This window comes from Natrix helvetica, assembly GCF_964273705.1.
Source record: "Natrix helvetica genome assembly, chromosome: 2".
In the NCBI taxonomy this organism is placed as follows: domain Eukaryota; kingdom Metazoa; phylum Chordata; class Lepidosauria; order Squamata; family Natricidae; genus Natrix; species Natrix helvetica.
In genome coordinates, this window is record NC_138552.1 from 286492382 (window position 1) to 286509288 (window position 16907).

General features: G+C 45.4%; 2 protein-coding genes across 3 annotated transcripts in view; one reads left to right on the top strand and one right to left on the bottom strand.

Annotated features, from left to right (window-relative positions):
• Positions 1-3695, bottom strand: part of NLK (nemo like kinase) — a 129000-nt gene extending 125305 nt beyond the window's left edge. Inside the window, exon 1 of one of the 2 annotated variants that reach the window (XM_081944358.1) lies at positions 998-3695. In XM_081944358.1, coding sequence (XP_081800484.1) covers positions 998-1452 — 455 coding nt within the window. In that variant the 5' untranslated portion in view covers positions 1453-3695. The remainder of the gene's footprint in view (positions 1-997) is intronic. The other variant, XM_081944357.1, reaches the window with a different exon arrangement.
• The window catches only part of LYRM9 (LYR motif containing 9), a 403766-nt gene that overhangs the window by 334468 nt on the left and 52391 nt on the right, over positions 1-16907 (top strand). The window lies entirely within an intron of this gene.

Here is a 16907-nt window from a genome sequence, read left to right on the forward strand (position 1 = left end):
AAGTAATGTTACAAGGTAGGCAGTAATCTTATATATTTCCAAACACCCACAGAGATATCCATAACAAGCCATGATGACTTCAAAATGACAACTCTTGCATGATACATAATTAAAATGACTAAGTTATGAACTATCTTGATATGCGATAGGCACAGTATGTTAAATCATATTATCTGTATAATGACATCATTATACATTTGTCATCATCAATAAGCTACATGCCATTATATATATATATTAAGCCCACAGCTTGAAGATGGCAGGTGTGATCCTGCCGAAACGTTGCAAAGACAATCTCAACCTTACACGGGAAAAGACCCGAATACAACAAAACCAGCATACCTACACCCGTGAAAATCTACGAAAACAAATTATATATATATATATATATATATATATATATATATATATATATATATATATATATATATATATATATATATATATATATATATATACTGAGACTCAAAGGATGAAACTATATAAACTGAGACTCAAAGGATGAAACTATTAAGCTAAAGTTATAGTACTGAAAAAGTTTTGGAAAGTCAACTTCCAAGCACAGAGACATGAGTAACATGCTACTACCGGAAGGATAAAAACACCAGCTTCCACTTCGAAATGCTTGCAACCTTCAAACTGGAAAAATGTTTAGGGATCTCCTTGCAAAAATACAGGTCAATCAAAAAGTTAAATCCTTATAGATGACAATGTTGGGGCACAACCTCTTTTCCTCCAAAGTAAAATGTATCAATCAAAACATCACAAAATTAGTCATTTTGGTGTAATGAATTTTTGCATTCATTATAATTGTAAAACTATTAAAATAAATTCGAACTGAAATCTTCTATATCACATCCCTTAACTAGCTTTTTAATACAACAGGTTTGCAAGGGAACTTGTTGAAAAATCCTCAAGCACTCCAGCCTGAATTACAATATATTACACTGTGGCTTAGAAACCACTATGGTACAAGACCTTTGCTCCCTTTACTCACCAGACAACACCAAAGGCTCCATATCCAATAGGCCTGTCTGGTTCAATATCCAGTTGTTGTTGTGAATGATGAGTATGCTGATGATGGTGCGCTTTAACTGCAGCAGCTGCTGCAGCTTGTACCTGAGCTGGGGCTGCTGCTGCCGGTCCAGGTGCTTGACCTGGTGCCGGGGATGGAAAATATGGCTGCTGCTGCCCTGGATTTAACATGGCGGCGGCAGCTGCTGCTGCTGCAGCTGCCGCCGCTGAAGAACTATGTTGCTGTACAGGATGTACTGCGGCTGCAGAACCCGGGTGCAAGTGGTGTTGAGAATGGTGATGGTGATGGAGATGAGGAGGGGGAAGGTGAGGAAGGTGATGGTGGTGATGGTGGTGGTGACCTGCTGCTGCTGCAGATGTACCGCCATTGTAAGCCGCCATCATTTTTGCGCTGACTGTAGCACTACAAAGAGACATTCAAGATGATGCCCTCTGATTGGATAACAACTGGGTCAAGCTGTCATTTGGCCACAAAAATGAAGTTTACTACACTTTCCTAAACAAGTTGCCCACCTTCAAAAACATGGAGCTCAACAGGCCTTTATGTCTTCATCAATCTGAGAAAATGGAGGCTTGTATATGTGCGTATGAGCATGCAATAAACCCCCTTCCCCCAAGATGGCTGGTGCAGTTGGTACTAAAATGCCATACCTCCTCCACTTCAACTGGGCCAGTCTTGAAATTTCAACTCAATCCCCCTCCCCTCCAGAAAAAGGATGCAAGTTCACCCCCCTAAAAAATGTTAGGCGTACTGACAAACCCACCCCTTCCATTCCCACATCCTTTTCATTTATCTTGTCAAAACATGTAGGATGCTGAAGGCCTTCTACAGCTTTCCTCCTTTCTGCTCTGGATATACATCCATCTACCTTTTATATTAAATTTGGAAATACATGAACAACTTCCACAGAGTTGAGCAGTTCAAGAGACATCAAGTCAGTGGAAATGAAAGTTTCCAAAATTAATAAGGGGAAGAAAATTAGGAAAGAATGGAAGAATGGGATTGACAATTAAAAATGGAGGGGGAAACAGAACAAAGGAAATAAACTGAAGATTTAAAATTTGGAAGCTAAATAAGGCAATTTAAATTATCAATAAAGAACATAAGGTTGCAAGAAGTTGATAGAGAAGATTAAAGGAAAAGCTGGTGGCAGAAAATAGAACAGTGAAAGAACAAGCGAGAAAACAAGACTGCAAAAAGGAATGTGAAGCAATCAGGTAAGTGTGATTTTTTTAAAAAAATATTGTAAAGAATAAAGAACTTAAAGGGAAAAGAAGGAAACTATAGAAAAACAAGAAGAATGGATTTGAAATGAATGGATTTAAAATATTCAAAAGTAATAGAATGAAGTGTCAAGAAAGGAGGCCAAATTCTACAAGACAAACACCTTTTAAAAGTGAGAAGAAAGAAATATAGGTAAAAACTGTTAAGCAGTTGAAAAAAGGATGGAAAATGTCAAAGTAAAAAAGCGGGAAATAGAACACGTTAAAAAGGAGAAAACATTAAAGGGTGCAAAAATATAAGAGGAAACAATTTCTTACTTCAAGAAAAAAGAGTTTGGGAAGCAAAAGCATAGATACAGTGTACTAAACAAAGATGAACAGCATACTTAAACGGTTGAAAAGACCAACTTTCTTTAAAGCAGAGGGAAAGCCTGCTGTGTGAATATGTGTAAAAGCGGGCAATAAACAATCAAAATGGGAAACAGAAGTGGAGGAAAAGGAAAATGGGATCTTGAATTAGAGGTGAAGACGACCCGATAAGGGGGAAAAAGGCAAGGGGAGTTGAAATTTTCTGAAAAATCTAGATTTGAAGTGCAGGAGAAACTCTTGTACGTTAAAGGGTTGGAAGAGTAGCATGAAAATTGGGAAAGAGAATGAATGGAAAGCGAAGGAGGTGGCAGATAGAGAAGAAAAGAAACTGACAGTGCTGGTGGGGGGGACCCCAAACAGGTGACAGAAAGGAAGGGATGGGATGGACGAGACAAGGAAAGGGGGTGACAGAAAAGCCAGCAGCAGAAAGAGGAAGCACCCAGGGACGCTCCTGAGACTCCTCAGCCCAGTCACCCAGTCCCTCCCCCCGAGCCTTTTCCTACACCCTTTGGCTAGGTGGGCGCTCTTGCCTGACAGCCTGACCCAGTGCTTGGAGAGGGGGGGGAGGCGAGCGCAGGGGGGGGAGCGGGTGAGGGGCGCGCGGGAGAGGCGGTCGGTGGAAGGAGCAGCGCGTCGCCTTCGTCACCGGTGGCGTCTACAGAACCCCCCTCCCCACGGCGGAGAAGCCACAGGCGGGATGAGGATGGAGATGGAGAAGGGAAGGAAAGAGCGGGGGGATGCGGGGGAAGCGCCTCAGCTGGGTCCCTTCTGAGGGGGGCGCGGGAGGGATGAGGAGAGAGGCGGGCGAGCGGGGGGTCACTCGGGGCCCACAGCGCCGCCCCACGTAGTCGCAGACGGCGCCCCCCCCACGCCTCCTCCACTGGCAGCCGTGGCCGCCTCCTCGTCTTCCTCCGTCGTCCCCTCGGGCCGCCGGGCCGGCCGCCGCGACTCCTCGTCGCCGCCACCTCCTTCTCCTCACGGGAGCCCCAGAACGGAGCGTAGAGCGAAAGAGCGGCGGGGACGCGCATGCGCGCGCCCAGCCGCCCTTCGCTTAACTCCCCCCCCTTCGCCTTTTCCCATCGCTCGGACGACGCGCGCGCGGCATTCGCGCTTGGGGCGCGCGCGCGCTCATCCTCCCCACCTCTGTCCTTCCAACCAATAGGAAGCATCTCTCGGCAGGCTGCGCCGGAGCCGTCTCGTCCAATCCCAAAGAAGCGGTTCAACCCACACACAGCGGGACTCAGATTCGACGGCTCTCAGTGCACGAAAAGGATCACAGGCGAGGGGTGGGGGAAAAAAGAGCCTCCGCCTTGCGGCCAATGAAACGCGTCCTTCTCCGTTCTCGGTCCCACCCTCCACGTTCTTTTTGCCAACGAGACCCCGCGAGACTCTCTCACCTCACGCAACCCTCACCTAGATTTTTAGTTCGTGGAATGCAAAAAGGAGAAAACGGGCGGGCTGCCGAAGATTGATTGGTTGGTCCCGCCTCAATTTGAAGGTTCATAACCAATCAGAATATAGAGACTATGTGACCGAGACCAATAGGGGCTCGGAAATGTTTTATTTTATTTTAATGTCTCGGGCACCAAAGGTCGACCCCCTGCTTCGTTTTAAAGGGACCAAGAAATAAATACTTAATAAGGGAGCGCCTCTGTTTGACCCTGAGTCTAGCCAATCACAGGAATAAGAGGCGGGGTTAGCTGAGGACATTGCCCCACGGTGAGAAAAGCGAAGCTGGGATTCCTTGGCCGGTTTCGCTTGCGCATTGGCGGTTGACGAGGAGGGGCGGAGCTAAGCGGGAGCTGCGAAAAGAGGTTTGGCAGGAGGATCTCAGTAAGGAAGAATATATCTTAGAACAGTTTTTTTAAAAACTTTTTTTTTCTCAGAACCCTTCCCACTCTTAAAAATTGTGAAGGACCTGAAAAGAGCTTTTATTTATATGGGTTGTTGTTGTTATTATTGCTTTATTGATCAGCCTATAAGCCATATCAAAGCACAAGTTTCAAACACATATCATCAATAAAATCCTATACAAACAATTTAAAATAACAGTAGTGTTAGATTGGGGCAACGAGAGAACAGACTACGGACACAGAGTGACTTATCAGCTCTTTATTAATAGTAGTAGTGATCCAGCTTGCTCTGTGGTCGGAGGGTTCCCCTTTTATATGGATCGGGTACGCCCCTCGACCAATCAGAACGATACCTGTTTCCCGCTGTAGCAGCGGACCAGAGAGGAGACTTGCCTCGATATATGCTAATATCTAACACCCCTCCCCTCCTAGACGGAACGTTGCGGTAGGTAACATAGTCTTTTAGGTATGTTGGGGGTTGCCTTATTCGGGAGGAGCGTCGTAGTTCTGGTTGGTCCGAAGTGGTTGCAGGATCGGATGCTTTTCCTGTTCCACGTTCTGAAGGTTTCGTGCCCTCGTAGCTGGGGCGTTCCGGAGTCTGCTCGGTTGCGTTGTCTGGGGGTTTCTCTGCTTCGTGCTTGCTTTCTTGTTCCGAGCTGGGTTCGCAGGTGTCGTAGTTTTCTATGATGGGGCTCTCGCGTGGCTGACTTTCTGTAGGCAGGAAAATCTCGTCTTCGTTTCGAAGGTCTGAGTGTGCTAGGCGACCCCGAAGTTGATCGATGTGCCTTTTCCAGTTCCGCCCATCTTCCAGCTCCAGCAGATACGATCGTGGACCCGTGATGCCAATGATCTTTGCCGGCATCCACAATGTTCCCCCTGCATAGTTGTGGGCGTATACTGAATCCCCAATGCTAAAAGACCGAATTTTGCTTGTGGAGTCTGGGGGAGCTGTGGCAGAGTAATTTGGGTGAAGACGGTCCAGGTGAGACCGTAAACGGCGGCCCATGAGTAGTTCAGCGGGGCTCCTACCCGTCGTTGCGCTAGGGGTAATATGCTGAATTAAGAGGTAATGGTCAATGCGTGTTTGCCAATCACCTGGACCCATCCTAGCGAGGGCCTCTTTTGCGAATCGCACCATTCTCTCCGCCTGTCCATTTGATGCCGGATGGAATGGCGCGACGAGGGCGTGCCGAATTCCCTGACCTGCTAGATATGTCTCAAATTGCATGGCCGTGAACTGGGGCCCGTTATCGGAGACCAGGAGGTCGGGCAGGCCATGGGTGGCGAAAAGTCGCCGTAGAACCTTAATGACTGCCTCTGCCGTGGTTGAAGTCATTAGGACTACTTCTAGCCATTTTGAGTATGCATCCACAACTATAAGGAAAGTCTGACCTTGGAATGGCCCTGCGAAATCGATGTGTATTCGCGACCAGGGTGCTTTAGGTTTCTCCCATTCTGTGGCGGGCGCTTCCGGGGGTGCTGGTCTCGATTCCTGGCATGGGTCGCAAGTGGCCACCCACTCCTCTATTTCTTTGTCCATGTTTGGCCACCAAACGTAACTTCTTGCTAACGCCTTCATCCTAACAATCCCCGGATGACCCACATGTAAAGCATCTAATACATTCCTACGTAAAGCATACGGAATAACAACTCGATCCCCCCACAATAAGCAACCTTGTAACACTGAGAGTTCATCCCGTTTTGACCAAAACACTTTGAATTCCGGGCCCACGTTTCCCTTCGGCCACCCCCTCCAAACCCAAGTTTGAACTTGCTTTATTAAATTGTCTTTAGAGGAGAACCTTGCAACGTCGTATGAAGAAACCGGTCCAGAGTCCAAACAGTCAATGAGCAATACCGGTACTTCTGGAGTGGGGTCTGGCAGAATGTCAGGTAATGGGCAACGGCTGAGTGCGTCTGCGTGTCCGAGAGTGGAGCCCGGTCGATGAATCAATTTGTATGAGTACGCAGCCAGGAAAACAGTCCACCTGGTCATGCGTGGAGAAAGGGAGACCGGAGTGGGGCGGTTTCCCGCCAAAAAGTCCCAACAGCGGTTTGTGATCCGTAATCAGTTCAAAATCGCGGCCGTAGAGGTATTCGTGGAAACGTTTTACTCCAGCTACAGCAGCTAGCGCTTCCCTGTCCATTTGGCTGTAATTCCTTTCGGCCGATGAAAGAGTCCTGGAGTAGAAGGCGATGGGTGCTTCTTTTCCGTCGGGCATCCTGTGGCTGAGGACTGCTCCAACTCCGAAGGGTGATGCGTCGCAGGTCAATACCAGCGGTAGGGTCTGGCTGTATTGGACAAGCAGTGAGTCAGTGGTGAGCAGGCGCTTTACTCCGGCGAAAGCTGCAGCTTCGGATCGTCCCCATTTCCATGGTGCGTTCCTCTGGAGTAGACGGTGTAGTGGCTCAGCAACGGTCGCCTTCTGCCTCAGAAAAACGCTGTAGAAGTTAAGTAGTCCGAGGAAGGCCTGCAACTCGGTCTGATTTCGTGGTGTGGGGGCGTCCTGGATCGCCTTAATTTTCTTTGAAGTGGGGTTTATTCCCTGACCATCGATTCTATAACCCAGGAATTCTACGCTAGGCACGTTAATTTGGCATTTTTCCTTTTTGAGGCGGAGACCCTTTTCTCTGATTCTGGCCAAAACAGTTCTGACTCTTTTATTTAATTGCTCCTCGTTTGCAGCGGACACCAAGATGTCGTCAAAATAGGGGACGACTCCCGGTATCCCTTGCAAAAGTCGTTCCATGACGCTCTGGAACAATCCTGGGGCAATACTCACACCGAATTGTAGCCGGTTGCATTTGAATGCTCCTCTATGCGTCACTATAGTTTGGGCCTCCGCTGTGGCGCTATCAACTGGCAGTTGCTGGTAAGCTTGTGCCATGTCTAATTTAGCAAATACCTTTCCTGGCCCCAACGAGTGCAATAAGTGCTGTACTACAGGCACAGGATATGCGCTCTGTTGTAGCGCGACATTAATTGTGCATTTATAGTCCGCGCAGATGCGGACTGACCCGTCTGGTTTGACTGGGGTCACGATGGGTGTTTCCCAGCGCGCGTGATCCACCGGCTCAAGGATTCCTTGCTCCACTAACTTATCTATTTCCTTATCTATTTTTGGGCGGAGTGCAAAAGGCACTCGTCTCGGTTTAAGTCGGATTGGTGCCACTTTGGGGTCTAAATTGAATGATATCGGTTTACCCACATACTTACCAAGACCGGGGCTGAACACATCCTCGAACTCCTTAAAAATCCGTTCAGCGCTGCTGTTTTCCACGGCGTTGATTCCGGTGACTTCTAACCCCAGGGCTTCAAACCAATCAAGCCCCAGAAGGTTCTGTAACGGCGCGCTGGCGATGGTCACGGGCAGCTGGGCTACGATGTCCTTGAAACGGATCTGGAATGTGCCTTGGCCCACGATGGGGACTTGGTTCCCCTGGTAGTCTCGTAGCAGGACGTCTGGAGCGCGTAGTTGGCTCTGAGGCTAGGGATAGCCTGTTTCATGGATGCCCATGAAATGATCGTCAGGGTTGATCCTGTGTCAACTTCTAGCTCACAAGGTGAGCCCTCCAAGAGGACTGTGACTCTCAGCCTTTTGGGCCGCTTGGGGCGGACCTGATTTATCGTGGTGAGATACGTTCGCAACTCCTCTCTCTGGGTCAGCTCTATCTCATCATCTATATCCTGAAAATACTCTCGTTGAGCGCCTTGATAGAACGCTCTCTCAGCTCTTTGTGTGTAGTCTCTCTGGGGATACGCTCGCTCAGCTCCTTGTGAGTAATCTCTCTGGGGATACGCTCGCTCAGCTCTTTGGGAACTTTCTCTCTGGGTAAACACTTGTGGATTTCTCTCTGGGCGCCCTTTTTGATTCCGCCAAGCCCCTGGGTTGGGCTTCTGTTGGCGGTACATGGGTGGCTGCCGTGAGGCAGGGACTCCGCTCCGGCACACTCGTGCGATGTGCCCAAGTTTGTTGCAGTGCGAACAAACAACGTTCCTGAACCTACAAGTAGACCTGGGGTGATTCCCTCCGCAGCTTGCGCAGGGCGGCAAACGGGATCCGGGTCTCCCCCCAGGCCTCAAGTGACTGCTCTGCATCAGGTGACTGTCCTTGAACTCGGGATCCTCGTAGTCGGGGCTTGTGTCCTCGTAGTGCACTCTGGTCTGCCTTGGTGCTGGCTGGTTTACGCTGAAACCTCGTTGTATGGTTACCGATGATTTCTCTGCTGACTCTGACGCTCTTGCTTCGTTTAGCGCTATCTGTAGGGTTAAATTCGGGTTTGCCAACAGCTTCTTTTGTAGTGAAATGTCTCTTAACCCACAGATGAGCTGCGCTAAGATGTGCTCGTCCAGATCCCTGAACTCGCAGTGAGTTGCTGCTTTACGCAGGGCTGCAACATATTGATTGATGGATTCTCCCGCCTTCTGGTTCCGCGTGTTGAATTCCTTGCGGCAAACATGGCGGGAAGGTTTTGGCGCGTAATGAGTTTGTAGAGCCTGTTGCAACGCCGTCCACGATACTGCCTGTATTGGAGTAGGCGCGGTGAGGTCTCTGGCCGTGTTGAAGACTTCTTTTCCGCAGTAGCCGAGGAAGATGTTTTTCTTCCGGGCGTCGGTGATCCCCGTGTATTCGTTTGCTTCGAGAAAACACTCGAAACGAATCATGAAGGCTTCCCATTCGTCGTTCGCTGGGTCGAATGGAGCGGGGGGAGTGTGCATCGCCATCTTCTCTCGTTTGAATTTGCCGCGCTGCGGTGACCTGAGATGGCTGCCGGAATTTCTGCCGAATTCCTAGGCTGGATCAAATCCGGAGATTCTGGAGGTAGCGTTCTTCGTCCTATCTGTCTCTCGATCCCACCTTCGTCGCCAATGTTAGATCGGGGCAACGAGAGAACAGACTACGGACACGGAGTGACTTATCAGCTCTTTATTAATAGTAGTAGTGATCCAGCTTGCTCTGTGGTCGGAGGGTTCCCCTTTTATATGGATCGGGTACGCCCCTCAGGTAATCAGAACGATACCTGTTTCCCGCTGTAGCAGCGGACCAGAGAGGAGACTTGCCCCGATATATGCTAATATCTAACAAGTAGGGCAAAATACAATAGGATAAAATACAATATAATTTAATACATAACTATGTTAAACAGAATAAAATGACATAAAATTATATTTCGCTGTCACCCTTACAATCTACCCCAATCAGTCCCATGTATGCAGCTCTCAACTGAGCCATTTTGGATAAGTACTGTGCTGTATTAATTAATTAATGGTATTTTCAGTTTCTAGCCGCACATAAAGTAAGTTGTTTTGCTATGGGGATGTTTATTGATAAACTGGGAATTACTAGAGAACTGGAATAGAGTACTTGTGGTTCACATCTTCAAAAAAAAAGGGGGGGGAACAGATATAGGAAACTACAGGTGAGTCAACCTGACATCAATACCTGGGGAGATCCTAGAAAATATAATCAAACAACAAATCCATGAACACCTAAAGGCAAGCAAAGTTACAACCAGAAGCCAATATGGGTTAGTCAAAAACAGATCATACCAAACAAATCTTATTTCATTCTTTAACGAAGTGACTAAATTAGTGGAACAGTAAAATGCAGTGGACATAGTATACTTGGATTTCAGTAAGACATAACAACCGACTTTGATGAGCTAGAAAAATGTGGGAAAGACATCAGCACCAGATGGGTCTATGACTGGCTGACAAATTGCACTCAATGTGTAGTCCTTAATGGAACTTCCATATGTCTACCTAGAAAATAGGCTCAAGATCCAGATGGTTCTCAACAGATTTGAACACAGGGCCCTATCTAACAAAATTAAATTCAATATAGAAGAAAACTAAGATTTGACGTTTAGGCAAGAAAAAAACAAATGTACTGGTACAGATTAGGTGAAACCTGGCTCAGTAGCAGTAACTGTGAGAGGAATGTTGTAGTCCTAATGGACAATCACTTAAATATGAGCCAACAGTCTCTGGCAGCAGCCAAAAAACCCAATGCCATCCTAGGTTGCATTAACAGGGGGATAGAATCAAGGTCACATGAATTAATATCACTTTATAAAAGCCTTAGTAAGATCACACTGGGAATATTGCATCCAGTTTTGATCACCATGTTATAAAAAAGATATTGCAAATCTGGAAACAATACAGAAAAGAGCAACAAAGATGATTAGGGGCCTGGAAGCTAAAACATATGAAGAACCGTTGCAGGAATGGGGTATGTCTAGTCTAGTGAAAAGAAGGACTAGGGGTCAGGGGTGGGGATATGATATCAGTGTTCCAATATTTGGGAGGCTGCAAGGCTGTAGATCAGAGGTGGGTTGTTGCCGGTTCGGCCAAACCGGTAGTAGAAGTTAGGCCTGGGTCGCAGAACTGGCAGCGGCCCTGGCCAGCACCCCCAAACCGGTTTCCTTACCGCCGCTGGGCCGCTGCCATGTTGGATTTCAGTGACTGCGCGTGCATAGTTCATTGTAAATTATTCTGCGTATGTGCGCAGAACAATTTACATTGAAGAGTGCACACACGCTCGTTGCACATGGGTTGCAAACCGGTGGTAAAACTGGCAGCAACCCACTCCTGCTGTAGATGTCCTGGTTCTTGGGCAGAGGGACTATCATTTCCCTGCTTTGCATCAGCTGAAACAAAGCAGCAATCGCACTGAGGCCCTCCCTGCCACCTGGTATATATCGCAAGAAAATAATATATATTCATTCATGTTGAATGGACGGTGGGGAAAGGGGAAGAACAGTGGGGGGGAGATCAAAATGTAATGCAGAAAATGGAAATTTATTTCATAACGAGTGATCTGTAACATTGCATGGCATCAGCCAGCCATTGTTGTGGGCGATCGGAAGCCTGTCTGTCCTAATTATTGTTATATCACCATTGTCATGTTTGAAAGGGCATTTGCCAGGGATGCTTCAAATCCCTGGTGAGGATTGATTGATTATGTGCCATCAAGTTGTTTTCGACTCCTAGCGACCACATAGATTTTTCTCCATCCCCTTGTGAGGGAATGCCCACAAAGATTGCCTAGATTTACAGTTTCCTCTCTTAACCTAAGAAGGATCCTGTTGGAACAGGTCCTAACCAGCACCTTCTTCCCTGAAGTCTTTTGCAAACAGACAGAAAAGGAGTTACAGATAGCAAGGCCATAATAATAATAATAATAACAATAACAATAACAACAACAACAACAACAACAACAATAATAATAAGAGGAGGAGGAGGAGGAGGATAAGAAGAAGGAGAAGAAGTAGTAGTAGTAGTAGTTGTAGTAGTAGTATAATAATAATAATAATAATAATAATAATAATAATAATAATAATAATAATAATAATAATAATAATAATAATAATAATAATAATAATAATAATAAACAAACAACATCTTGCCAGTAGAGCAAAAAGGCAACAAAAGAAGTAGGGGCACAAAAGATCAGCTCCTAATTGATAAAATGATATTAGAAAATTGTAAGAAAAGAAAAACGAACTTGAATATGGTCTGGATTGATTATAAAAAAGCATTCGACTCATTGCCACATAGTTGGATCATAAAATGCTTAGAAACAACTGGCATTAGTAAAAATATTACATCCTTCACTGAAAAGGCGATGAAACAATGGAGAACTGAGTTGGCAGTAGGGAATGAGAACTACGGAATGGTCAATATCAAGCGAGGAATTTTCCAGGGTGATTCACTTTCACCTCTTCAATTGACAAAATCACCATCAGTCAAATGCAAAAGGCTGCACTGCTTGGATCTGCACACATATTACGAAAATACGTTACGACGTCCTAGGCCCCTGGGTGGGGCCCGACTAGTAATTAATGCCAAATCCGGCAAAACAACTGGCCGCTGTGATACACTTCTGTTGATGCAATAATAATAATAATAATAATAATAATAATAATAATAATAATAATGTGGGATTTTCGTATACAAACAGACAAAATACTAGCGCATAACACACCAGACATCACACTGGTTGAGAAAAAGAAGGTTACAATCATAGACATCGCAATACCAGGTGATAGCAGGGTTGAGGAGAAGGAACATGAAAAAGTCGCGAAATACCAGGACTTAAAAATTGAAATCCAACGATTATGGCACAAACCAGCAGTGGTAATTCCAGTGGTAATCGGCACACTGGGTGCTATTCCAAAAGCACTGGAATTACATTTAAAACAGTTAAAACTTGACAAAATCACCATCAGTCAAATGCAAAAAGCTGCACTGCTTGGATCTGCACGTATATTAAGAAAATACGTTACGACGTCCTAGGCCCCTGGGTGGGGCCCGACTAGTAATCAATGCCAAATCCGGCGAATCAACTGGCCGCTGTGATACAATCGTATAATAATAATAATAATAATAATAATAATAATAATAATAATAATAATAATAATAATAATAATAATAGTAGTAGTAGTAGTAGTAGTAGGAGGAGGAGGAGGAGGAGGAGGATAATTATTATTATTATTATTAGTAGTAGTAGTAGTAGTAGTAGTAGTAGTAGTAGTAGTTGTTTGGATTTGAGTACAGCAAATTCTGGGATTTCAGAATTCAGACTGACAGGCACTTGGCATACAACACACTTGACATAACAATAGTTGAAATGAAAAAAGTATGGTTCATTGATGTTGCAATACCTGGTGATGCACAAATTGAAGATAAGCAGCAAGAAAAAAATCACAAAGCACCGGGACTTGCAAATTGAAGTTGAGCAACTGTGGACAAAGAAATCAAGTGTTGTCCCAATTGTAATTGGAGCCCTTGGAGTAATACCTAAAGGGCTACCTTGCTATTTGGAAATTCTAAATTTACCGGATTTGAACATTCTGACTACAAAAAACCATCCTACTTGGAACAACTTATATCGTCCGACGTTACCTTAACAGTTCCTAGGTCCTTGGTTAGGACTCGAGCTGTTGAGCTACCAACCAGCCCCAAAGGCTGTGAATCTCACCAAAGATTAACATAATAATAATAATAATAATAATAATAATAATAATAATAATAATAATAATAACAACAACAACAACAACAACAACAACTCCGCCGTTGCCGGTCCCAAGCCCGAATGAGAAAGGAGGAGGGTTGGGGTCAGGTTGGCAACCGGATGTTGAGGTCCCTGGACATCCGTCGACAAGTGGGCTACAAGTGGACCAGCCAACAAAACGACAAAAATATAGTGCAGATGAAAACCGTGCCATAATGGCCTGTTATTACAACTCAGAGCCTGGGAAAAGAGGTTATTTAAAGCGAATGTATGAATTATGGAAACAACAACATCCAGATTCAAATGTTAGTGAACAACGACTTGCAGATCAAAGGCGATTTATTACACGGAATAAAGTGTTTAGTGAAGTTGAACTTGAGGAAATTCAAGCAAATTGCAAAACTAAGAAAACAACATCACAAGCAGAAATAACTGATACTCAAGACACACCTAAAGGCATTGTAGTAGAACTCCCAGAAGAAGCTGTCGGGGAGGAAATAACAACACTATCACCAGAACCAGTTATCACTGAACCAACTGATGAACTAACTCAGAAACAAAAAGAATTGAAGGACAAGATCATGGAGCATTTTCTGCTTAATAAGAACGGCAACGTTTACCATCATTAAAAACTGTGCCTAAGAAAATTTTGGCCCCTATCATGAAAATGGTTAATGCAGTGCTTTCAACAATTGAATCGGGATCCATCTTGGAAACGAACCAGTTAATGTACAGTGTAGCTGCAATAGTCACTAATGAACTAGGCATTAAAATCAAAGCACCTAGTTACACAACAGAAAAAGCATCAAAGCCAAAGTGGAAAATCCGATTGGAACAAAAAGTCAAAAAATTAAGGGCAGATGCTAGCAATTTGAAGAACATGCGTGAGCAACGACTTAGAAACAACAAAATTATAGATCAGCTAATCAGAAGGTATAGATTGGATACAAGAAACATCAATGAAGCTGTAGAGATTGTAAAACAGCAGATAACAGCAACAGCTAGGAAAATTGAAAGATATGAGGCACGAATCATCCAATACAAACAAAATCAGCAATTTCGATCAGACCAACGGCGTTTTTATCAAATTCTTAATGTGAATGATGACACCAAAAGTCAAAAACCAGAAAAGCAGGCCACAGTTGAATTCTGGAAAGAATTGTGGGAAAATGCAAAGGACTACAATAAGGAAGCAAAATAGATACATGACTTTGAGAAAAGCATTGGCAACAAACAAATGCAAGTATTAGAAATAACAAACTGAGATGGTCAAAAATCGAGTAAAAAAAGTAAAGAATTGGACATCACCTGGAAAGGACCAATTACATGGTTTCTGGCTCAAATATCTGACCAGTTTACATGCAATATTGGCCAGGCAACTGAATGAGATTTTACAAAATGGCCAAATTGATGAATGGTTGACAACTCCGGGCACAGCACGGAGACGGCCTTGGTCGCATTGGTTGATGATCTCTGGAGGGCCAGAGATAGGGGCTGTTCCTCTATCCTGGTCCTATTAGATCTCTCGGCGGCGTTCGATACCATCGACCATGGTATCCTGTTGCACCGGCTAGAGGGACTGGGAGTCAGGGGCACCGTTTTACGGTGGTTTGGCTCCTACCTCTCTGATCGGACGCAACGTGTGTTGGCAGGGGAGCAGAGTTCGACCCGGAGGCCACTCACATGCGGAGTGCCACAGGGATCGGTGCTCTCGCCTCTCCTGTTCAACACATATATGAAACCGCTGGGCGAGATCATCCGTGGTTTTGGGGTGGGATATCATCTGTATGCTGATGACACTCAGCTATACATCTCCACCCCGAACCACCCCAAAGGAGGCCGTCGAAATGATGTCCCGGTGTCTGGAGGCCGTACGGGTCTGGATGGATGGCAACCGACTAAAACTCAACCCTTCCAAGACGGAGTGGCTGTGGCTTCCGGCCTCCCGGTTCAACCAGGTGTTTCCATCTCTGGCCATTGGGGGCGTCCAACTAGCCCCCATGGAACAGGTGCGCAATTTGGGCGTCCTCCTAGATGCCCGGCTGTCCATGGATGACCATGTAACAGCCGTGGCAAGGGGGGCGTTCCACCAGGTTCGCCTGATGCGCCAATTGCGCCCCTTATTGGACCGGGATGCCCTACGCACAGTCACCCATGCGCTAGTGACGTCTCGCCTGGATTACTGCAATGCTCTCTACATGGGGCTTCCCTTGAGATGCACTCGGAGACTACAGTTGGTCCAGAACGCGGCCGCGCGGGTGATTATGGGGAGGACTAGATACTCCCCTGTAACACCTCTCCTGCACGAGCTGCACTGGCTTCCTGTGGTCTACCGAGTGCGTTTCAAGGTTTTGATTATGATCTTTAAAGCGCTTCATGGCATAGGGCCTAGGTACATGCAGGATCGCATCCTGCCCCACACATCCCTACGACCAATTCGCTCACACAGAGAGGGACTTCTCCGGGTGCCGTCCGCCAAACAGTGTCGGGGGGCGACACCCAGGGGCAGAGCCTTCTCTGTGATGGGCCCAGCCCTGTGGAATGACCTCCCCCGTGACATCAGGATTACTTCCGATCTCCGCTCCTTCCGTGTACAGCTGAAGACCCACCTCTTTCAATTATCTGGCCTGGCTCAATCCTAATTTTCTTATTCCTCCTAACTGTTTTTTAAATTGTCTTTTAAACGTTAAATTTTAATTGCATATTGGGTTCTTACAATTGGGGTATTTTAATGCTGATTTTAATTGTCTATATGATGTAATTGGTTACCTCCTCCGTGTCCGTGTCCGTGTATGTGTATGCGTGTTTTGTATGTATGTATGTCTATGTGTTTTATATTTCTTCCATGTTTTATATGCTCCATTGTACGCCGCCCCGAGTCCTACTTGGAAAGGGAGCGGCTAATAAATTCAATTTATTATTATTATTATTATTAACTGGAAAAACATACTTGATTCAGAAAGATGCAACTAAAGGAACAATACCTGAAAACTACAGACCAATAACATGCTTGCCAACAACCTTCAAATTACTCACAGGCATTATTGCAGATAACATTATGGATTATTTGGAAACAAACAACATCTTGCCAGTAGAGCAGAAAGGCAACAAAAGAAGGAGCAGGGGCACAAAAGATCAGCTCCTAATTGATAAAATGATATTAGAAAATTGTAAGAACAGAAAAACGAACTTGAATATGGTCTGGATTGATTGCAAAAAGGCATTTGACTCATTGCCACATAGTTGGATCATAAAATGCTTAGAAACAACTGGCATTAGCAAAAATATTACATCCTTTACTGAAAAGGCGATGAAACAATGGAGAACTGAGTTGGCAGTAGGGAATGAGAACTACGGAATGGTTAATATCAAGCGAGGAATTTTCCAGGGTGATTCACTTTCACCTCTT